We start from the raw sequence: 25,121 nt of genomic DNA, 5'->3' as shown, positions 1-25,121 counted from the left end.
TGACGACATTTGGAAGTTTGGGTCTGGCCATGAGTCATGCTCAGATAGCCAAATGGTAAGGCGACCACTCGTGGTAAGTTGGTAATCTGGGTTCATGTCACGGTCCAGCACGAATTTTCATTGTCATCATTCCATTATACAACTGATGGTTGTCCATATCGCAACTGTGAATACATTTCATGAATGTGCAATTAGTACACAATCTGTACAAAATGGACTGCTATTAGTGAACAGCAACTAAATGAGCATAAAACTTTGTGGACTTCGCCCCACAGTCACATCTAAGTACTGTATTAGTTATATTCTCTTGTGTAACTATTAAGTATACAGAAAAGAATATTTTTTGTGTTCTTTATAGCTAAACACTACCCTGTCATTTCCGTCTTAGTATTTTCCAGTATGTATATATCATGTACTGTAGACAATAAAGTGATTCAATTACTTAATTGGCTAGTAATGCTGCTTCACAATGAGAAAACCAGTATACACTATTAAAGAAGCTTAGTAATTCCCTAATTTTAGTTTAGTACGGAGTTAAATATTCATAACCATGTTGTTCAGTAAAATGTGTGTGTCTTTAAATCACTGATGTAAGGAAAATCACTGATGCAAGGAAATATCAGCTCTAAATGCAGTTGCAATATATTCAGATAGCCAGTGAATTATTTTGCTCTATGTGCAAAACTATTTAAAGGATACTATATTCAAATGTTCAGTTTTAATGTTTAGGCCCTTATAGCAAATACGAGAGTTGAGCCTATTTACTAAGCTCATGCAAGTCAACTACACGGTAGAAGAAATTTTCTTTGTATGCTACCTAAAACGTCAATTAAAGATAACAATACTGAACTGTATATACTTTGGCAATTGTAGCATATAAATCATTTAATACATACGACATTTAACTTTGCATAGATTCAAGTAAGTGCAAACAAGTTTACTGCATACATGGTTTGCCACCTCTGATGCATTAAATGTGTAGGTTTTGAATACAAATACATGCCTAACAACTTTTGTTTGTTTCACAGAATAAGGAACTTTGTTAGATAATGATTTAGCTATGCAACTTTACAGTTTAAGTACACAAATTGAACTCATTTTCTGTCAGGATTAACCAATTTCACAACCAAACTTTCACAAAATTTCAAACACACAAAACTTTAAGGTGGATTGACTGATAGTAAGTACTAGCTTCTGCAGTCCTTGGGCACGTGTGCACTTGTTGCACTGCCACAGAATAATCAGGTAGAAAGTAATGTGGTTTAGTAATGAGCATAGTTCAATGTGTCACTGTGTCTTCAGATGGTGATTGTCTTTAACATTAAATTAGGTCTCAGTCCAGGAAGATTGAAACTGTGTACAAGTGACAACCAGGTTAAATACCATGTGATACTTGAAGTGGTCACTATTTCTTTGTAGTAAAGTGATTTTAAAACTGATTTATAAGGTGCCTGTTTATATGTTTATATTAATCAGTTCTAACTGCATAGGTAACCTTTGTTATTGTCATTGTATGTGCAAATTGTTGTTAAGGAACTGTTAGAGAGAGCTGACTGCATTTGGTCTAGTTTCAAAACTAGCTTCATACTTATTTGAAAGACTTTCAGAATCACAGGGAGAGATACGGCCATTAGACACACTGTGGATATTTTCAGTCTATTTATATGCAAAGTTTCAGATGCACTGCAAATTAATCCTCCATAGCTAAGAAATAAACAGAAACAAAATAATAACCCCCCAGAATAAAAATACCACCTCAGCTACAATTCTATGAAAACACTTCTCTTTTTTTTTAGCTATCCATTCCCACAGCAGGTAGAAGGGGTTGTTTGCTACCAACTGTAGTGTCTGATTTACAGGTCATCTACACAGAATAGCTGCCAGACACAATAAAAGACTGCAAACTTTCAGCTTTCAGACAAAAAGGTCCTCCTCCAAAAGCAGGAAAACCACCAACACGCACACCTAACATCTATTGCTGCTCCAGCAGCTTATTGCTCTTCCTACATAAAGGGATTCAACACACACTGGACACACCACATATCACATAGTTCCAAAATTTATCCACTTCATTCCAGGACAGGTTGTAGGTACTAACATCAAAAAACACAATTCATGTACATTTTATCGAATGTTCATTACAATACTCATTAATATATTACAATACTTACCTCCTCCTGGATGGAGGACGATGTGCAACAGGTGGTGGCATACGGTGCCTTTCTCTCTCTTTGTCCCTCTCTCTTCTCCTCTCCCGTTCTCTTTCTCGTTCTCGTTCCCGCTCACGTTCCCTGTCACGTTCCCTTTCCCTATCTCTCTCCATTGCAGACATGCGCTCCATAGAGCGCTGGTAATGCCTCCTTTCAGCATCTCTCTCCCTCTCTCTGTCTCTATCACGATGATCCCTCTCTCTTTCACGTTCTCTTTCTCGATGTACCTCCCGAGTCTCACCATGGCGTGGTCGTCTGGTGGGAGAACGCGAGAGAGACCTAACTTTCCTTTCCTGAAAATTGAAATACATAGAACCTATATATAATTATGAAATAACACACATGTAACTAAGTACACTTCATTTAACGAACAACAATGGACAATACTGCATTACATACACACATCACAATCTAAAACCTATGCTTGTAAAAGAACTACATTTATCATTCTGCACAAGGGCTTGCATTTTGAATGTTGTCTTCAAGTCTTAAAATTTATGTATTTAATCAGTCGAAAGACATTGACAGACCATTCACTTACTATCAAGTTAACTTTCTTCTCCAATTTCAGGAGCAGCACTTCATTTTCTTCAGGTTTGAGATAGTTTTGAACAATTGTCAAATTTTTGCTGCATCTTGTCCCAATTCAGTTCTAACTTTCGTGCAGTAGTATACTCCAGTACCTAGTGAAAGCTTTCCACACACCGAAAGTTACTATACACCAAACTTCCACAGTGCTGTCTACCCCCACCCCCCCTTTTTTTTACGGTGATCATGATAAGCAGACTCTCAAACAGGTTATACTTCATTTGAAAAATGTGTGCTAACAAACCTCAGCTACCACTATACTATGAGGCTGAAGGGGAAAATACGGTATGTAACCCTCCAATATACTGCACACTACCCCACTCATGTTCTCACTGTACATCTCAGTAGGTGGAGGTCTGAAGCCTTCAACACAAACTTTGTAAATAACGCTGTCTGACATGTATGCACAATGCACTACAAGGTATTCACCTGAAGACTTTATTGCTGAAACTGGCAGACAGAACCTGGCAATGAAGGTTTTGCAGCCAGATGGGCATGCAGTGACTTGTTTTAAAGAATATTATGACTGCAAAATCAAATGCCAAGAAAAGAACACCACAAAAATTCCTTTTTGAGCCTTCCAATATTTGTATACTTTGGAGTGAATTACAAAGCTATTTCAAATATCATTACACTCTTCTTCCATTTTTCCACCACAACCAACAACAGCCTACATTGCTGTTTGTCTCAGTCAAGCAGCAGCATGCAACAATAGCAACTCATTACAAGTACCCAACAGAGCCCCTGCACTGTCGACACTGAGTATTCTGTTGGCTTTGTTGTGAATTATGGTATTGATGTATGGTATTAATGTATCTCCAGAGTTTTTCCATTCATAGGAACTGATATAAAATCAACTGAGCTCAACATGTAATGAAAATTGTTGTTCTTCCAGAACTTCCTAATGCTCACTGGCCAATGAGCAACTCACCATGCCTGCACTGTAACATCACATGTTGCCATACAGGATGATAGATTATTACGTCATGAGAATACCATTTCTTATACATGAACGGTGCACTACAAATTTAAGGATGTATCAAATTATCGAGAAACACACATAAAGCATCCTGCCATGTCTCTGAAATATCAAGTTAACTGGATAATAATGAGACATATTGGCTGGTCTCACTGCAGGAACCATCCTGGAATTCAATTCATGAAATCATAATAAAATAATTTTTGTGGCGAGATAAGCTCTACCTCTACTTCTTAATCACTGCACCCCACATCTATAGCTGGCATATTGAGCCATTTCAGCAATTATGACAGGAGAAATCAGTCCACAATGAGTGAGTGAAGACTAACTTTCAGTACTCTCTACAAATAAAATAATCTCAAAGATGATATTATACACTCCTGGAAATTGAAATAAGAACACCGTGAATTCATTGTCCCAGGAAGGGGAAACTTTATTGACACATTCCTGGGGTCAGATACATCACATGATCACACTGACAGAACCACAGGCACATAGACACAGGCAACAGAGCATGCACAATGTCGGCACTAGTACAGTGTATATCCACCTTTCGCAGCAATGCAGGCTGCTATTCTCCCATGGAGACGATCGTAGAGATGCTGGATGTAGTCCTGTGGAACGGCTTGCCATGCCATTTCCACCTGGCGCCTCAGTTGGACCAGCGTTCGTGCTGGACGTGCAGACCGCGTGAGACGACGCTTCATCCAGTCCCAAACATGCTCAATGGGGGACAGATCCGGAGATCTTGCTGGCCAGGGTAGTTGACTTACACCTTCTGGAGCACGTTGGGTGGCACGGGATACATGCGGACGTGCATTGTCCTGTTGGAACAGCAAGTTCCCTTGCCGGTCTAGGAATGGTAGAACGATGGGTTCGATGACGGTTTGGATGTACCGTGCACTATTCAGTGTCTCCTCGACGATCACCAGTGGTGTACGGCCAGTGTAGGAGATCGCTCCCCACACCACGATGCCGGGTGTTGGCCCTGTGTGCCTCGGTCGTATGCAGTCCTGATTGTGGCGCTCACCTGCACGGAGCCAAACACGCATACGACCATCATTGGCACCAAGGCAGAAGCGACTCTCATCGCTGAAGACGACACGTCTCCATTCGTCCCTCCATTCACGCCTGTCGCGACACCACTGGAGGCGGGCTGCACGATGTTGGGGCGTGAGCGGACGACGGCCTAACGGTGTGCGGGACCGTAGCCCAGCTTCATGGAGACGGTTGCGAATGGTCCTCGCCGATACCCCACGAGCAACAGTGTCCCTAATTTGCTGGGAAGTGGCGGTGCGGTCCCCTACGGCACTGCATAGGATCCTACGGTCTTGGCGTGCATCCGTGCGTCGCTGCGGTCTGGTCCCAGGTCGACGGGCACGTGCACCTTCCGCCGACCACTGGCGACTACATCGATGTACTGTGGAGACCTCACGCCCCACGTGTTGAGCAATTCGGCGGTACGTCCACCCGGCCTCCCGCATGCCCACTATACGCCCTCGCTCAAAGTCCGTCAACTGCACATACGGTTCACGTCCACGCTGTCGCGGCATGCTACCAGTGTTAACGACTGCGATGGAGCTCCGTATGCCACGGCAAACTGGCTGACACTGACGGCGGCGGTGCACAAATGCTGCGCAGCTAGCGCCATTCGACGGCCAACACCGCGGTTCCTGGTGTGTCCGCTGTGCCGTGCGTGTGATCATTGCTTGTACAGCCCTCTCGCAGTGTCCGGAGCAAGTATGGTGGGTCTGACACACCGGTGTCAATGTGTTCTTTTTTCCATTTCCAGGAGTGTATTAGGAAATGTGACATCACAATCATGTTCAGAGAAGTCATACTCATTATTATTATTATTATTATTATTATTATTATGATTTTTGGTGGGTGTGAATGTATCACTGACGGGAAATGCCATGACAGGCATAAATATAACAAAGTGGCAGACTGACAATTTATATGATTTAGCTTACTGCATCAAGTCATCACAGAAAGGCACTTTCTTCAATGCCCATGAATAAGGCCTGGACATTATTATACTACTTACGAACAAGTACACACATCAGCTGTCAATATCATATATGTAAATTGTATTATAACAAGAGGTGTCAATATAAAAATTACAAACACGAAGTAATTAATATTAATCAAATTCTGGGTCAATTTGCTTGTGTGTTAGTAACTCACCTTGCGATTAGGTTTTTCTGCATCAGATTCGCTGCCTGATGACGCATCTTTGTTGTTACTTCGGTAGTGCCTCTTCTTCTGAATGCTGTCCTCCTTTTTATGTATTTCGAAGTCCTCTTCTTTGCCCCCTTCACACCAACAAACACTAGCCTTCAGTCTGATTGCAAGATATCACAAATTAAATTCATACAGATTTCAATTTTGTTAAGGGTAAGTAAAATAAAGTTTTGTGATGTGGAACAGTAGTAGAAAAATGGGCATTTATAGTACTTCTTTACTTCTTGTAATGGAAACCATTTCTATATCTACCAAGGCAGTTTTGTGTCTAGCACAAACTACAGGAACGCTATTGGCAGAAGTATCACTGAGAGGTAATGTAAGACATAAGTATTAAATTACTTTGCATTCTCTCATATTACTTTCATGTAGGTAATTAATGCGAAACACACCCTCCATCGTAGCCTTCATTTTGGTAGCTCACTTCGATAGTGTACTTACTTAGTTTCCCAATGAAGCAAACTTTTTGGATAAATAAGGATACTAGTACAGTTAGTGCATCAAACATTACAGAAAAGTTTTTAATTTTATCTGTCACAAATGAAATGCAAGCGAAAATGTACACTCATATTGGACAAGAATGAGGAAAGGAAGTGGCGATGGGTTTTTTTTTTATGCCGGGATTCTACCATTTGACCAGGTGATTTAGAATAAACTTGATAATCTGAAAATAGAATCTCTGGAGGGAGATTTGAAGTCTTGTTTATGCCATGTGTTAATTACCAAATGTCTTGTACAGTACAAAAGAAATAATGATCACACACAAAGATGTTATAGATGTTGATAACAATGGCAGTAAAAAACCAGAAAGGGGGAGAATTAGTGTGGAAAAAAGTATGCGGTAAATAGTTGGCATTTTACTGTTCTTTGTGCTTAAATGTGCAGCAGTGACGCACTTACTTCATTCTGCTACAAATATTCTTGCCTAGACAAATTTTCTAATTTCCACTTTCTTACATTTCTTCACATTTCATAAATTTTACTTCTGGATGAAGTGTCTTGTACTATTCTGTTTCACACAGTGCTGTATTTCAGTTGTTCTTTAATATTTGAAGTTTACAATAAAATATTTAAACTTCCAAAACATCCCATAGCATAAAACTGAACTTTATTAACCACCTCAAGGAGAAAACTTTGTTATTCTGTGCTTGGTTAACACTATTCATATTTCAATGCGTTATGTTTCTGTCTGTAAAAAATCACCATGGAGCAGTGGTAATTAGAAAAATTATGTCAATGGAAACTACATTTAAAACAAGAAAATTGGTATGAAATCTTGGGAAAAGATCACAGGAAAGTCACCAGGAGATTTGTCTCTGCGAAGGATTAATAGCAAGCAAACGCTGCAACTGGTGAAAGTAGAAATAGGACTTGATCTACAGTTAAATGTTAGTAACTACTTCATAATCTAGGAAAGGGTATGAACCACTGTAGCAAGTAACAAAGAGAAACTGGCAATGTTCGTGAAGTACTTAGCCTTCCACACATACTAATATATGTGTAAAGGTGGTGAAACATGGATAAGCATTACGAAGACAGCTTGCTGAGAATTCTCTTCACAAATAAAAAAAGATATCAAAATGTTACGGGCACAAATGTCAGAAATTGTGCGAACATATTTCGCCGAAGGACACAGCTCAGCATCACTCACGATGATGGAGAATGGCACACCTGTTCAACCATGGTCCACTACTAAAAAAAAAAAAAAAAAAAAAAAAAAAATATATTGCATTTGTTGACACTGTTGTGGCATTATTGGAGTCTTGATCAAAAGCAAGCATTTTCCGAAAACTCAATAGGGACTTTTACTCAGATGGCAACCAAAAGACTCATTGACATCGTTCATGAGCCCAACCTTAAATTGATAGTTTAATTTAACAGCTCATCAACACAGGCCGTCTAAGCTTTGAGACAACATGAAAGTCAGGCTTAGCATCAAACACTGGGTTATACGTTCAAATTATATATCACAATTCAGCCACTTCAACTTTAACGTAATACTTACTACTGTGCAGGAAATACAATTATTTTAAGACAGGAAACAAAAATTTTGCTCTCTTCTGACCAGCCAAAGAAGGCCTTATTTTTTGAAACTTACGTGCAATTCAAAGAATCTAAAATTAAGGACAATACAAAGTTAACGACAAGATATCTTGTGTGCAAGTCCCCGCCAGTCTAAAGTGGACAGGGATAATTTTTTTGTTCATTTAAAATTCTCTCAAATGTCGATTTCTGTCGCAAGTGCTCTAGTGTTACCTCTCATGGCCTATCTGCCAGCTCAAACCATCCCCATCAGCAGAAAAAGACAGTGTGACCTGGAACCGGATGCTGATACACAAGTTTCCCAACATCATGTCAAATGGTTCATGAGGGGCATCAGAAGAGAACCACATGCTTGCCAAAGTGATGTGACGAGAGTGTTGGTCTATGGCCTTGGCACCTTGCGTCGTATGACATGCTTCTGACTGCCTCTCTCTCACTGATTTTTTGGCTGTTCAACTACCGTGACCATCCTGACTAGCTGGTGGTTAGTTCACCAACCGCAAGGCTCACCAGCTGTACTCCCAACCGCAAGGCTCACCAGCTGTACTCCCAACCGCAAGGCTCACCAGCTGTACTCCCAACCGCAAGGCTCACCAGCTGTACTCTGTACTCACGATACAGAACACTTTTACCTCTTAAACATTCTGTTTCATTCTTACTTCTTTTGGACACAAACAATACCTCTGGCACCTGAACAGTTGGGTATCAAAATTGGCTGTCCACTATTTGGTCTATAAGGCAGGGCCACTATTCTCTTGTGCCAACTCTTGCCTTGAAACTAATCTTGGAGCTGACTGAGCCATCGTTCATACACCAAGGCGCGTCATGAGCAGTCAGCTGCCTAGCGCTATATTAGCACATTCTACCAACTATGTCAGGCAAAGTCTGTCAAGCCACAAAGCAAAGCCACATGGCTCCCTGTGCACATGGTGTAAGTCATGCTGTGAGTCCAGAATGCCACAGTGGCCTCACCAGTCAGCCCGAAGTCCATGGACATGGTGAATTCTGTTTACCGTGTCCTGGCCGTTAGGCCTTACTGACTGCCTGCCACCCACCTATGCAGCCATCTATTGCCCAGCATCATGTTGTCATTGGGGCAGTCATGTCTTGCTGTGTGCTCCCATAACCACAACCTGTTGTCGGACGACTACCTGTGGCTGACTTAGGATCCTGATATTGCCGCTGGGGTCCATGTCTAGTCATATTGCGCTAGTAACATCTGGGTGCTGCTGTCACGGCCCAAGATCAGACATGGGTCATGGGCTCATGATGCTACACTTCATACATTAGATTGTCACATGTCACTGCATGCTAAAGAGTAAGTGTCACCACAGCTATGCATTTGAGCCACCCAGCAGCCAACGGGTGATATCAAGACCAGGGGTTGAAGTACTACTATTTTCAGAATTCTGAGCTAATGGTGTAGCCTGGTAGTGTAAGTACATGTGAAAACTTTGTCCGGCCCTTTGAGTGCGTGGCCACACACAGGAGCAGCAGCAAAGGTGGCCAGTGGTGTTTCATTTGAAACACCTGCAAGGGCAATCAGTGACTCTGTAAGTAGGCTATTTAGGTTTTCTTATTGGTAACGCCACGTAGCGCTCTGTATGAAAATCACTGGCTGTGCTGTGTGCAGTCTGTGGCTAGTTTGCATTGTTGTCTGCCATTGTAGTGTTGGGCAGCTGGATGTGAACAGCACGTAGCGTTGCGCAGTTGGAGGTGAGCCGTCAGTGGTGGTGGATGTGGGAAGTGAGATGGCGGATTTTTGAGAGCGGATGATCTGGACGTGTGTCCATCAGAAACAGTACATTTATAAGAATGGATGTCATGAACTGCTATATATATTATGACTTTTGAACACTATTAAGGTAAATACATTGTTTGTTCTCTATCAAAATCTTTCATTTGCTAACTAAGCCTATCAGTAGTTAGTGCCTTCAGTAGTTTGAATCTTTTATTTAGCTGGCAGTAGTGGCGCTCGCTGTACTGCAGTAGTTCGAGTACCGAAGATTTTTGTGAGGTAAGTGATTTGTGAAACGTATAGGTTAATGTTAGTCAGGGCCATTCTTTTGTAGGGATTTTTGAAAGTCAGATTGCGTTGCGCTAAAAACATTGTATGTCAGTTTACTGTTGATCAGAATAGGTAAAGAGCGAAATGTCTGAGTACGTTCAGTTCTGCTCAGCTGTTTGAAAATCAAATAATGAAAGAGGTTTTTCTGCATAGTAATTCACTAAGTTTTCTAAGGGGATGTTTCAACTCTTATGCCCAGATATCAGGATATAGAGTAACAGTTATGAAGTTTACTTAAGTATACAGCAACTTCTGATGGGTTGACTGTCCTTGTAGAGCCCATGTTTGAGATGAACAGCCACATCAAGATCAGATCTTGTTAAAGATTTTGGAACATTACAGATTTAGTAAAGTTATCTTTCAGTAATTCATCTTGGACTGAAACCAGAGCCTTCAGTGTGTCAAGGAATAGCCTAATCGCATGAACCTCATTGGGGCAAGTTTTTGTTTTAAGGCCCAGAAACAGACACGATCCAGTATCTAGACACTGAAAGGAAAGCCTATGTCATTAATCTTACAATGCTATTAGGCAATCAGATTACTAGTGTAAAGTAAGCAACTGTAGGCCTGAACTGCACACAGCCATATAATTACAGCTTGTACTTTTAGTCGCCAAAAACACTAGGATGTTGGGGGACCTGTGGGATCGCACATTGAAAAGACTGAATTTGTTGCATACAAAATGGATGTCTGACACTCCACACTGATTTATGAAGAATCGTATGATTAGTTGGCATATGGCTTTTGTCACAAAGCAGCCCTCCACTGTCGTACTTCCAGTACAACATGATAACATTATTTTCATGATTTTATGATGTTCAACACATTATACAGCAATGCCATATATGATGCACGGTTAATAATAATGACAGTGTTGAAGGAACCTAGGAATTTTTCATTACAAGCTACAAGTGAACCTTGCACAGGTCATGGAGATAAGCTTAAAATTAGGTTTTGAAATATGCAACTACAATACTTCATCCTCAACTAAAAGAATCACTTATTGCCGTCATTTTGAAGTACGTGTCATCTGCTTAGCAGAGGGTTCATCGAACCAGTTTCACACTATTTTTCTACCATTTCACTCTCAAACAGCACAAAAGAAGAATGAACACTGGAATCTTCCTCTGCTAGTTCTGATTTATTTTATTATGATGCTCATTTCTCTCTATATAAGTGGGCATCAACAGAATATTTCTACACTTTAAGGAGAAAACTGGTGATTGAAATTTCACAAAAACATCTTGTCTCAACAAAAGCTGCCTCTGTTTTAATCATTGTCACCCAAATTGGTGTATTATATCCATGGCACACTCGCCCCTATTTTGTGATAACACAGAATGAGCTGTCATTTCTTCTTTTTTAAAAAAAATTATTTCAATGTCCTCCACCAATCCTACTTTAGGTTGTATATCCCAACAAGGCTAAAATTTTCTGGATTTCCTGTTTAAAAAGGCGTTTTTTCCTGGATGAAGATAAGCTGTAAGCCCGGTGAAAGTACATTTTTTCCTTGTTAAGCAACAATATGTTTTCCATCAGAGCTGAAATACTCATCAAGCATTTCAATTGTTAAGGTTTTATACATTTGCATAGAACTACCTCGTACTGTAAGATACGAAACCCAGCGAAAAAACAATGCACTCTGGATAGATCTTAGATACACCGCAACATGTAGACTGCATACTTTGTATTTAAAAATTGTAAACATGAATTCCAGCAAATACTGCATAGCAGCTTCCAAAGTACTGAAATTAAGATTGTGATGTGCTTTTTTCAGCCAACTGTACAACTGTAGTTCATGTTATGGGATCTCGCCACTGACAGCAACGTAGACATGCAATGTAGTCAGCCAACAGTAACATCACTGTTTAGTAATGCAAGCACACTAACAGGAAACGTTCATGGTTTAAATTAATATACATACAGTATAGCTACAAGAAAAGCTAAGCTTTAACATTTAATAATGGTGGTCAAAAATTTTTTGCTGTGTTTTTCTTGATGGTGTGGTTCGCAGGACCTTAAAGAGCACAGCTTAAGTTCCAGCAGCTGTAAATTTCACTGCTATGCACTGAACATTTTGTGGATTACCTGGATGAATCCATGTTCCATTGAGCACTTTAACTTTCCATAGAAAAGCCATTTCTGTGTGAAATTGCACTCACCTTGCACTTTTTTTAAAAAAAAAAGAATAATTGTACTTTTTGCCATTGTTATTGTATAATTTGTTATCTATGAAAGAACTAAAATACCACACATTTTTTAAAAATGTGGCTGATCCTCAAGGAGTTAAGCTGGAATGAGAGTCAAATGTTCAATGATTTAAGGAATTTACCACACATTCTCACATGTAGCAAAATTCATTTCGTATGAATAATAGAAATTTATTTTGAAAGTAACACTTCGCATACCACCATTCAAAATGTATTTTTAACGACCCATTACAAATGTAAATAGTTGTGACGTCACTTTCATCTAAAGTAGTTTGTTTTTACGAAGTATTGCGTTGTCTCATCCTAAAGCCAAGACACAATGTGCTGCTGGCAGACACTTGTGTGGAATTGTATTTCGTCATCATAAATGGTGCATTTTCTTCGCAATTAAAATTTTATTATGGCGTTATTTTCTCATTTATGTTTTATTGCTGCAGTAGCAGGCTAAAGTAAAATTCTCTGTTAGAGTATCAGTTGTTACCAGTCAGAATTACAAAAATTTATCTGGAACTAAAACAATGAAAAATTCCCGTAATTCTAAAAAATTACCGGGTCTTAGGAAAAAATTCCCAGGTTTTTCCTGGCTTTCACAGTTGTCCGAAGGTGTATAAATCCTGCATTTGGTGCAAATCCCCTACTGCGCATCAATACTCCAGAAGAGCAAGGACAAGCGTCACCTGTGAATGTTGAACTGTTAATATCAGACCGCATGGTCCTGCATACAGCTGTTGTAACACAATATGCAAGGCTCCACTAATACGGCTGCTGGTTACTAATGTACCTTGGAATGCAATACCAGTATGTCCTTACAATTGTTTCAATAAAATTTCAGTGTCCTATGACCACTCATTTTTCATGAGGGCCCTCTCAAGGAGCTAAAGTTTAATTATAATTATGCTGTACAATTGATGAATCCACATCCAATTAATGAAACATATCACTAGGAAAACTCAGTTTTAATCCAGTTTTACGATAAAACTTAAATTACAAATTATGAGACAGTAGTTAAAACTGACAAAAATGGGAGGAAAAATACAAATAGTGAAAGACATTGACTATGCTCTACTGTCAGTCTAAAATGGCATAAATGTAAGAAAAAATAAATGTATTACTATCATGAACACTCATTGGAATACATGCAATTATTTACTGCACCAGAAATCATTCCCTTTAGAATATTTTACATTTGCCATATTAGAAAATAAAGGGTGAAAGTATTGTTTTGTACAGAGAAATGAAATAGCATTTCCTTAAAAGTATTCTTTCTTTTACATAACCGATTCAAAGCGCAAATTTAAATTAAACATTCTGAGAACATTAGCATCAACTGGGAAAGCACTAGATTAACTATTAAGGATGGTGCTGGAATTCTTCACTGGTGTCATAAGAAAAACAACCTTGCAACACTGATCTGAAGTCACTTAAGAAGACCCGCGAAGAAAATTTAAACTGGATGCCATCCAAATAACAGACCAGTGTGTAAACCACTGTACCACATCACTCACTCACTGAAGTGTCATTAAGCGAGAATCATCCCTATCTGTGAGCAAATAAGGTATTAAAGTAAAACCTACAAAGTGAATAACTATCAATTCAAAATTACACATGAATTAATCTATAAGTTATTAAAACACATTTAAGTATACTCTCAAAAATTGAGATGCCACTATTATTTCTTTTAATATTAGTTTGTAATGAACCAGCAGTACGAAGTTAAATTCAAACCAACACTATACTTCTTGTTTTAGATACTTATTCAGCTAATGTAACCCTCATAAGCGATTTTATTATCTACTTTCACGCACAAAAAACAAGCCATAAACACCACAACTCTATGTTTTTATGTAAAGTCATAGATAATAAACAATAATGCTAGGAGAGTGAAAGAGAGACAAGTCTGCATACATAAAGTGTAGAGAGAGAGAGAGAGAGAGAGAGAGAGAGAGAGAGAGAGAGAGAGAGAGAGAGACTTCTAAAAAAAAAATCCTCCCATCTTCTAGCCACTAAATACCACACTTACCTGCATTTTTGTCTGACTGGTCCGAAGATGAAGACAAGCTACGACTTGAAACTGAACTTCTAGAATGTTTGCTAGGGGAACGAGATGCACGACCATCAGATCCTTCACCAAAATCACCACCTCTGTCAGAGGCCGATGAACTGCCACGTGAGCGTGAGCGGGAACGGGATCGCGATCGTGACCGAGACCGAGATTCTGACTTCTGTGGTGGCAGCCTGTATTAACAAGACAATATTAACTATGTATTTTTCTGTAAGTGTGCAATTCAATGTATAACAGATACTTCAAGAAGTGCCACGGAAATGGAATTTCAGCAGCTCCTGCCAACTGTCACTAGCCTTGGTAATGTAAATTTTATTAATGTCTAACATGTTAACAAAAAAGGTTATTGCATTTCCGAAATTACAAAAACTTCACTTCTTAAAAGTGACTGTAATACACGTTGTTACATATACAAATCAAAACGAGATATTTTTAACGATAAATGAAGAAACGTAATTCATATTTCGGGAAACTGAGTCTGTAACAGGTAAAAAACAGAAAAGATTTTCCTTTTCTGCCGTACTGCAACCAGGCAACTGAAAGAACTAGTAATCTACTTTTGGAAAACGTAAACCAAACCAAGAACAACTGATTCGGAACAGTCCAAGATGGTTTAGATGAGTTAAATAAAACATGCAACAATTTGGAAACAGAGAAGAGCATTTTGAAGAACAGAGACAAGAGTTTTAAAACAAAACATGAGTAACAGAGGGCTGCCAGGTGGGAAAGAATGAAGTTTTGGAAGCACAAGAGTAAACTGAAAAGCCAAATTTCTACTTGGAAACTTGAAGTGTATCTGGACTGTTTCATGTGCTCCATTCTTTTGTTGTTTTGACACATAAATAACCCCGTTCTACATAAAACGGAACATCAATGGTGAAGCAACAAAGGCAACAGTTGTCTCTCCACACTGATGAAATATCTGATTAACTTCTCATGAAACAGCACTGTTACCAATACTCTAACTGAACAAAACACTAGACAGGAGTGTTGCTTTCTTGTGAGTATTGCCGACTTCTACATAATATATTATTTCACATTATTTCCAAAAGTAACAATGGTTCAAAGCCAATTAGTTTTTAATATGGTGAATACCTGGTACCAGCATGAACCCCAAATTAAGGCAACACTGACTGCGAAGGAAGTGACAATGAGAGTGACAACTAAAGAAGAGGAGGAGGAGGAGGAGGAGGAGGAGGAGATCCATACTAGGCAAAGATATGCATCTGACGATAAGGCACTGCTGTGCAGAAGTGAAACTGTGGCTAGTGTTAGCTGCAAAACCTGAAGTGACAGGGCTAGAATCTGTCACTAGGAAAGAAACATGGGTGGTGACATACCCAGCTGGACTGAAAGATGGATAAGATCTTACAGTTACTCTAACATGGCAAGCTAAACCATTGTAACAACTATGCGGTAAGAACTGAAATAACATATCTGACCATACAAATGAAGTAGACCATACCAACTGATGCATTAATGTGTGAAGTATGTAGAAGTGTTGATGGCTTTAATTTCTAAGAGACAATTATGAGCTGCCACAGAAATGCCACAGAGTTATGAATGCTTAGGCTGGTACAGCTACTGCAGTAAATCATTAAACAGCACCTGTTTCAACAAATATGTATGTAGTGGCATACTTGTTTCTGGTTGAAACAGTAATAAGTAATACAAGCTGCTATGGCATGGTGAATTATTAATTTGTTTCTATATATTTTTGAAATAATAATATTATGAAAAGGAAAGTTGCTACACACCATATAGCACAGATGCTGAGTCACAGATAGACACAACAAAAAGACTGTCACAAATAAGCAAAGCTTTTGGCGATTAAGGCCTTCGTCAACAACACCACACACACACACACACACACACACACACACACACACAAAAACCTGCAGGCTCAGGCAACCGAACTGTGATCAGCAGCACCAGTGGATGATAGGAGTGGAGACTGGGTGGGGGTAAGGAGGAGACTGGGGCAGGGAGGGGGAGGGATAGTATGGTGGGGGGGGGGGGGCAGACAGTGAAGTGCTGCAGTTTAGATGGAGGGCAGGGGAGAGGGGGAGGGGGGGGGGGAAGTAGCGGAAAAGAAGAGAAGTGAAAAGACTGAGTGTGACGGTGGAATGACGGATGAGTAGTGCTGGGATGGGAACAGGGAAACGGCTGGATTGGTGAGGAAAGTGACTAACGAAGGTTGAGGCCAGGAGGGTTGTGGGATCATAGAATGTATTGCAGGGCGAGTTCCCACCTGTGGCATCCAGTAAAGCTAGTGTTGGTGGGGAGGATCCATATGGCACAGGCTGTGAAGCAGTCACAGAAATGAAGAACATCATGTTTGGCAGCGTGTTCAGCCACAGGGTGGTCCACTAGTTTCTTGGCCACAGTTAGTTGGTGGCCATTCATGTGAACAAACAGCTTGTTGGTTGTCATGCCCACATAGAATGTGGCACAATGGTTGCTGCTTAGCTTGTAGATCACCTGCCTTTGATAGGATAGGTGAGGTTCGTGACCAGATTGAAATAGGTGGTGGTGGGAGGATGTATGGGACAGGTCTTGCATCTAGGTATATTACAGGGGTATGAGCCATGGGCTAAGGGGTTGGGAGCAGGGGTAGTGTAAGGATGGACGAGTATATTGTGTAGGCTCGGCAGACATCAGAATACCACTGTGGGACAGGTGGGAAGAACAGAGGGCAGGTGGTCATTTCTCATTTCAGGGCATGACAAAAGATAGTCAAAACCCTGACGGAGTATGTAATTCAGTTCCTCCAGATTCCTGGGTGGTACTGAGTTACAGGGGGAATGCTCCTCTGTGGCCAGACTTTGGGACTTGGTAGGAGACTGGAAAGATAAGGCACGGGAGATTTGTTTTGCACAAGGTTGGGAGAACAATTATGGTCTGTGAAGGCTTCATTCAGACCTTTGGAACATTTCAAGAGGGACCGTTTGTCACTGCAAATGCGACAACCATGGGTGGCTGGGCTGTACGGAAGGGACTTCTTGATATGGAACAGGTGGCAGCTGTCGAAGTGGAGGCATTGCTGGTAGATAGTAGATTTGATATGGACGGAGGTACTGGTGTAGCTATCTTCGTGGTGGAGGTCAACATCTAGGAAGATGACTTGTTGGGTTCAGTAGCACTAGGTGAAGCAAATAGGGGAGAAGTAGTTGAGGTTCTGGAGGAACGTGGGATAGAGTGTCTTCACCATCAATACAGATCACAAAGATGTCATCAATGAATCTGAACCAGATGAGGTATTTAGGATTCTGGGTTTTTTGGAAGGATTCCTCAAGATGGCCCGTGAATAGGTTGGCATAGGATGGTACCATGTGGGTACCTATAGCTGTACCACGGATCTGTTCGTAGGTAATGCCTTCAAAGGAAAAGTTATTGTGGATGAGGATATAGTTGGTCATGGCGACTAGGAATGAGGTTATTGGTTTGGAATCCATCGGGCATTGGGAAAGGTAGTGTTCAATAGCGGTAAGGCCATGGGCATTTGGAATGTTAGTACAAAGGGAGGTGGCATCAATAGTGACGAGCAGGGCACCATGTGGTAAAGGGACAGGAATTGTGGAGAGTCGGTGGAGGAAATGGTTGGTATCTTTTATATAGGAGCACTTTGTCGATCGTATCTACAAGTTTTCTATCTTTATGAATGTTTCTTTCTTCTCATCAAACTGTTCCATACCAATTCTACGAAACCTCATTGCGAACAGTCTGAATCTTGTTGGGATTTCATCATCAATAGAACTGGTGCACACCGAACACCTACTCAACACTTCTCCAGTAGTCAATATCATCACACCTATCTTATCACCAAACTACACTTTCTGACAAACAGTGAAGCATCCCATAAGAGGAGGAGGAAATGAACTTAAGCTTGAGATGGTATGTGGTGTTCTTGTAGTGATTACGAAACCATATGAAACTAACAAAGAACTTGGCAGTATGAGCCCTATTATCAGTATGATGTTACAACCTTTTCTAGCCTGGATGCATGAACTGATTGTGATGGGAAGCCAAGCTGGCCTAAAACTGTTGTAAATGGCCCTTAACACCCTTTGTACTGGTACTGGGATAGAGTTGATGTCTGACTGGTACCATACATTATATTGGGGACCAAGCTGGGGATCTTGCTGGCCAGAGCAGTACCTCAAAACCACAAAAACAGTACATAGCAATATGTGCAATTCGTAGGAGGACATTATCCTGTTGAAAAACTGTACGATGATAGTGTTGTATGACAGGTAACACCTGAGGATGCAGGATGTGCATGATATACTGCTGTACCATCACAGCTTCCTCTGTCACTATCAGACATGGCAAGAAATCATCCACAACAGCTTCCCACACCATGACACCAGATGCAACACTGCTGTGCCTCTCCAAAACATTAGAACAATGAGTTCTCTGCCCAGCCACACTTGCTGATGATGGTCAGCTGGGGTTGTGCGGAACCGTGATTCATCACTGAAAACAATGCAACACCATTCATCAGCAACCCATCCTTCCCCGTCATGGAATCACTCCAAATGCTTGATAACAAGTATTGAACACAAAAAACACTAATAGACAGTTCATGTGAAATCAACCATAGTGTAGTTCCTGGGATCTGTGATTTTATGTACATTAATAGTAGTTGTTCAGGAAAAATATAACAAATTGATTATTTTGACCATTCATTTTTAAGTTATTAATCTTTAAACTTCTCAAAATTCAGTGATTTTTGTTATCGTAAAACCCCATATTAATGAACCCACTTTTAAGAAATACTTTCGTTGGTCCCGGTGATAACGCCATAAAAACAGTGTTCCCGAAATTTGGTTTTAATGAATCGCGCTTTCTTTTAGATCCCGCTTTTAAGGAATAAGTGCATTACAATTCGCAAATTAAAATACAGTCTGCAGCTGCACCTCTTGTTTTTGGACATTAAATCATAATGTTAGGCTTTGATCATTCACATTCTTAAAATCTATGTCCGTGATAGCGTTCAGATATTGGTCTCGTATCGATAGTTGTGAAGTTATCGAGACTGGTGAATGTTAAACTGATCATTTGAAAACGCAATTCTTCTGCACTACAGCACTCCAGCTGTCGTGTCTGACGCTATAAAGTGAAAGCATTAAATGTACACTGTAGTTGTGTAATGTACTTACAATAGTGTTTTCGTACGTGTAATATGGCCAGCAAATGAAGAAAACCGACAATACAGCAAGAAGCTAACAATTATTCAAGATTTTGAAGAGAATCGCAATACCTGTATGAAATTATGCGATGTTACAAAGAAGTACAATTTGGCGCCATCACCTTTGTGCGGAATAATGAAAAATAAGGCGGCTTTATTAAATTTAGAAGCACACGGTTCATGTTCATCAAATAGGAAGAATATTCATGAGTCGTCTCCCAAAGCCGTAGAAACTGCTCTTTTAGACTGGTTTCAGGGAATAAGAGCCACAAATATTCCCATAGGTGGCAATGTGTTGCGTGAGAAGGCGCGAGATATTGCACTGAGGATGGGATATGAGAACTTCAGTGCATCTAACGGCTGGCTAGATCATTTTAAAAAATGTCACAATCTCTCAACCCAAAATTTAAGTGGAGAAAGTGCGTCTGTGGACAATGAAAGTGTGGAGCATTGGAAAAGTTATACTTTGCCATGTCTGATTCAAGGGTATGATTCCAAAAATATTTTTAATGCCAATGAGACTTGTGTATTCTATAACCTCCTTCCACCTCAAACACTTTCAATTAAGGGCAAAAAATGTCACGGGGAGCAAAAAAGTAAAGAGAGAATGACAGCATTATTGTGCGTGAACACTGACAGAAGTGGAAAGTTGCCACCTTTAAATATGGGTAAATTTAAAACTCCAACAGTATAGCACTTTTATTCATTATTGTGATATCTAATTCATTGAGTGCCATTAGCGAAATAAAATTTTCTCCTTTTAAATCAAGATACCAGTTGATGACTTTTGATGTGACCTAACATCCAAAATATCTTGGGGGGGGGGGGGAGTATTATAAATATATCGAGTTCTTTTAAATTTGCCAAGAAACATTTTCATGTTCACTGTATTTTTGTATGCATTACAAAGTTAATTTGTGATTATGGAGTAATTCTATGGCCTAAATAGCCTAGGTTCCAATTTTGATTCTGGAACACTTATCTAGTGTATTTTGATCTAAACCCTTAGTTGAGGAAAACCCTCTTTTAAGGAACTCTCTTTTTGGTCCCCTGAGATTTGTTAAAAAGGGGTTTTACTGTATGTTCTGGAACCTTGAGATGACCATATCTCAAAAACTATTTGACTTACAGACCTAAAATTTGTATCCTTTAATTATAATTTAATTATAATATTATAATATGTCTGCTTGTGTCTGTATATGTGCGGATTGATATGTGTGTGCGCGAGCGCGCGTATACCTGTCCCTTTTCCACCCTAAGGTAAGTCTTTCCACTCCCAGGATTGGAATGACTCCTTACCCCCTCCCTTAAAACCCACATCCTTTCATCTTGCCCTCTCCTTCCCTCTTTCCTGATGAAGCAACCGTGGGTTGCGAAAGCTTGAATTTTGTGTGTGTGTGTTTGTGTTTGTTAGTGTCTCTATCAACATACCAATGCTTTCGTTTGGTAAGTTACATTATCTTTGTTTTTTGACATATTTATCTCATGTGGAATGTTTCCCCTCTATTATATTCATATCATTAATTTGAAACACTTAAAGTAGTAAAGGAGTTTTGCTATTTGGGGAGCAAAATAACTGATGATAGTCGAAGTAGAGAGGATATAAAATGTAGACTGGCAGTTGCAAGGAAAGCGTTTCTGAAGAAGAGAAATTTGTTAACATCGAGTTTAGATTTAATTGTCAGGAATTCGTATCTGAAAGTATTTGTATGGAGTGTAGCCATGTATGGAAGTGAAACATGGACGGTAAATAGTTTGGACAAGAAGAGAATAGAAGCTTTCGAAATGTGGTGCTACAGAAGAATGCTGAAGATTAGATGGGTAGATCACATAACTAATAGAATTGGAGAGAAGAGAAATTTGTGTCACAACTTGACTAGAAGAAGAGATCGGTTGGTAGGCATATTCTGAGGCATCAAGGGATCACCAATTTAGTATTGGAGGGCAGTGTGGAGGGTAAAAATTGTAGAGGGAGACCAAGAGATGAATACACTAAGCAGATTCAGAAGGATGTAGGTTGCAGTAGGTACTGGGAGATGATGAAACTTGCACAGGATAGAGTAGCATGGAGAGCTGCATCAAACAAGTCTCTGGACTGAAGACCACCACCACAACAACAACAACAACAACAATAATTTGAACCCAACAATTACATTTGTTATTATCCTTTTATTCAATTACTTATAAACTTTAAAATACGTGATACTATTTTTTTAATTATTGAAGTTCCAAAACATGGCTTTCTTTAAAGAAAATGTATGTCATCATACACTATTTGTTAATCTGTTTGCTGAATTTCATGATGGTATTCCAATGGGAACATACTGAAACCAAATTTTATTTTACTAGTAACTGCAGCCTGTAGCAGGTAATATGTAGAACTGGCACTTATTAAAAGTTGTAAGACAAATTTGAAATGTGGAAAGCATATAAGGCTTTCAAATAATTATTTTTTATTTTCTGACAATTTATTGCATTGTAACAATTCAGGGTGGCTACTCACACATGGGTAAAAAATTGAGAATTCCATGTATGGGAAGACGATATCATAAGAAGCTCCTGCGAAATTAACAGTGAGTGGTTGGGAGGAGGGCAAGGCCCTTGAGGATTTTCTTTCCTCTCAGCTGTAGTTCAAGTGCAGTTTTAAAACAGATAATTTAAATGGACCAATATTCAAATAAATAGCACAGTTTGAAACACTTAGGATTTTCAAATTTGATTTATAAAGCTCAACAGAATTACTTTACAAAGTTTGTTTAAAAAATACAGAATTCCCTGAGAATTTACAAAATTCCTGAAATTCCCTGTGATTTCACTGAGTTTTCCAAGTAAAATGTAATTCCCTGACAGTTCCAGGTTTTCCAGATAATCGCCACCATGGAATTATTCATGTAAATTTAAATTCAGATTTGGGTTTCCTAAGTTAACTATGAAAATATTTTAACCTATACCGCAAAATCACATGCTTAATAAAGACTCTAAAGAATTTACTTATTTGTACCTTTACTTTACAAATACAATAGTATTAATTAATATTATTGATTAAAACTGGTTTAGCTCTTATTACAGTGGAATCTTGGTGGTATGTACCATTACCACATTTTCCAACAAAGTACATCCAATTTGCCTGTCCTTCCTCCCCACTTAGCGTGTTCAGTTTTGGCTGTATCAGTACTGATTGGCAATTGCAGCCACCCTCCACCCCACTGCTCATAGCCCACCAGTCAAGATTTTTACTGTGCAGTGCAGAATTTTACAAGTACACGATTTGTTCCCCCAATCAACTTTTTTGGTCATTGGCTGGGCTAACAGTTAAGCATTTTGTTTTGAGGATTGACAAAGATGAGCTGAGCAGGTATCCCAATATGGATTCTGGTACTCATTGAACTACTTTGGTTGTGTTGCTAAGTTGTGGCTTCTTTGGGTGATCCTGCAGCAATGCGAGGAGAATTTAAGGGCAAGATAGCTCGTAACTGGGCTGTCCACTCAGGAGGGTGTTGGCTGGAGGTTGGGTGGGAGTTGGCAGCTGGATGAAGCCATGCTTGGAATCATGGCTTGTGCTTCGCTGCCCTGGTGGGCTGCTCCGTGTTCTGATGGCTGATGTTTACTTCGCGGGCAGTGCTTTCAACTATTGGAAAGTTGAGGTCTTACTCTATGCATGAGGTGACAAGGCCACATGCTACAGTTTGTTTTAGCAATATCCCTGCTGCCTTTGTGGACGTGGTGACCTAAATTGTCCACAACTGCCTCTGGCCTAATGTAAGAACTATTGTAAGCTAAATATTTGGAGCCCGTTAATGGTTAGTGGCAGTTTACGAGACAAACTTCTACTCTGGTACCATGAAGTGTCATTCACTGTTCTTTCCTGGTCACTCTACTGGCCATACTTTTGTCAATGCATTGAAGGTGGATTAGCATCCTGAATGTCACTAAGTCTAACACTTACTTGACTGTAATTCTTGCCTTGTATCATTGGTATGTGGATTTGTACATTTCAGTATTTTGTGTTCCTGAAGTTAAACATTCCCTCTCAAGTTTGATACTTGTGCTTTATTTCTGAGGTGTTTCGGAGGAGGCCTGTGAGATGTTTCACTCGCTATCTCATTTGCATTCATAGTGTATGTTTTAGGATACATACTGCCTCTGTACCACGTTCCCAAAAGCAGGAAGTAACACATTTTTGTAATTAGCAAGTGTAATGGTCTCTTCTGTCTATTTATAACAAGTCAAAATTTTATTTAATTGTAATTTGTGCTATTGGTGTGTATATTGGTAAACCTGAAAACCAACTTCACTGAATTTAAGTATTTCCCTCAGTTTTGTTTTTGTGGGGAAGAAAAAAGTCGACGACGACAACTTGTGATTGCATGTTCACATATCCCTAATGTACGGTTTGTCATTTGCTTACCATGCCAGTCTAATTTGTATTCCGTATGTTCTAGAATCTACGATACTGCAGTGCCCGTGTTATGCACGATTCTCCAAAGGAACACTGCTTCCAGCGGGCAAGTGACTTTCAAGTAAAATGTCTCCCCTGTACGGGAGTATACATAACAGATGTACATGTACTGGTTGTAGACACCGGGTTGACAGCAAATGGAAGTTTGGGTCTGGCCGTGGGTCATACTCAGACAGCCAAATCATAAGGCGACAGCTCGCGATAAGCAGGAAATCTGGGTTCATGTCCCTGCGCGGCCAAAATTTTCACTGTTGTCAATTCAATTACAAAGCTGAAAGTTCTCCATATTCACAGCCATGTGGGCTCCTGAAAGTGTGGCTGTTTTTCATAATTGAACAGCTTAAGTCCAATTACAGCATTTTGCTCTGTTCGCTTCAGGGACATGTGTCATTTACTTTTCTTTAGAATATTTTTATTAACATCCTTCTATGTCTGCTTCACAACTGTGTATAGCTTGTTTCTTTTTTTTTTAATGGCTGATTGTTTTTGTACTAATTGTAAAAAATTCTATTCCGCCTGCTTCACAGACGTGTGCAAAAGATTCTCTTTTAAAAACTTTGGATTAATGGTTTCACTGTCTGCTTCAGAGGTATGTACAGCACCTAAGCACCAGCTATCTGTTATTGTTTAGTATAGGAACTGCTCCTAAAATCATAAATCAGAATATAAAGATTTGTTTTCAGTTCGCCGATCTTTGTAATCAAATGTTTACCTCTTGTGGCAAATAAATTTTACTGTAATAAACAAATGTTTATATTTTATTTATACTCAGCACCTTACTACTTCCAGATCCTAGCTCCCTAGCAGTTGAGGAGGAGTGATGAACATATTAACTTACATGGAAAATACAAAGAGTCAACTACTGATATGCTTTTCAATGCTTTGTGAGGATGGGAGTACAAACAGAATCAATTTGTGGTATGGTGTACATCAGGCTAACAAGATGTATGATATAGTGATACTTTTGTTGAAATGTCAACCCTTATTCAACTACCAGTAGTGATTCACTAATGTAAAGACTTAAAATGGAAACCTTCGGCTGTTTCCGGAAGTGAAATAAAAATTGC

General features: G+C 39.6%; 1 protein-coding gene across 9 annotated transcripts in view; it reads right to left on the bottom strand.

Annotated features, from left to right (window-relative positions):
- Positions 1-25,121, bottom strand: part of LOC124711469 (serine/arginine repetitive matrix protein 1-like) — a 145,790-nt gene that overhangs the window by 49,165 nt on the left and 71,504 nt on the right. For all 9 annotated transcript variants that reach the window (XM_047241566.1, XM_047241569.1, XM_047241568.1 and 6 more), the window contains 3 exons: positions 14,363-14,577; positions 5,965-6,092; positions 2,172-2,503 (listed from right to left, as the gene is read on the bottom strand). In XM_047241566.1, the coding sequence (XP_047097522.1) occupies positions 2,172-2,503; positions 5,965-6,092; positions 14,363-14,577 (675 nt within the window). The remainder of the gene's footprint in view (positions 1-2,171; positions 2,504-5,964; positions 6,093-14,362; positions 14,578-25,121) is intronic.

This window comes from Schistocerca piceifrons, chromosome 8 (assembly GCF_021461385.2).
Source record: "Schistocerca piceifrons isolate TAMUIC-IGC-003096 chromosome 8, iqSchPice1.1, whole genome shotgun sequence".
NCBI classification, from domain to species: Eukaryota; Metazoa; Arthropoda; class Insecta; order Orthoptera; family Acrididae; genus Schistocerca; species Schistocerca piceifrons.
The sequence above is the reverse complement of the archived record's forward strand: the minus strand, read 5'-3'. Positions and strand labels throughout refer to the sequence as shown.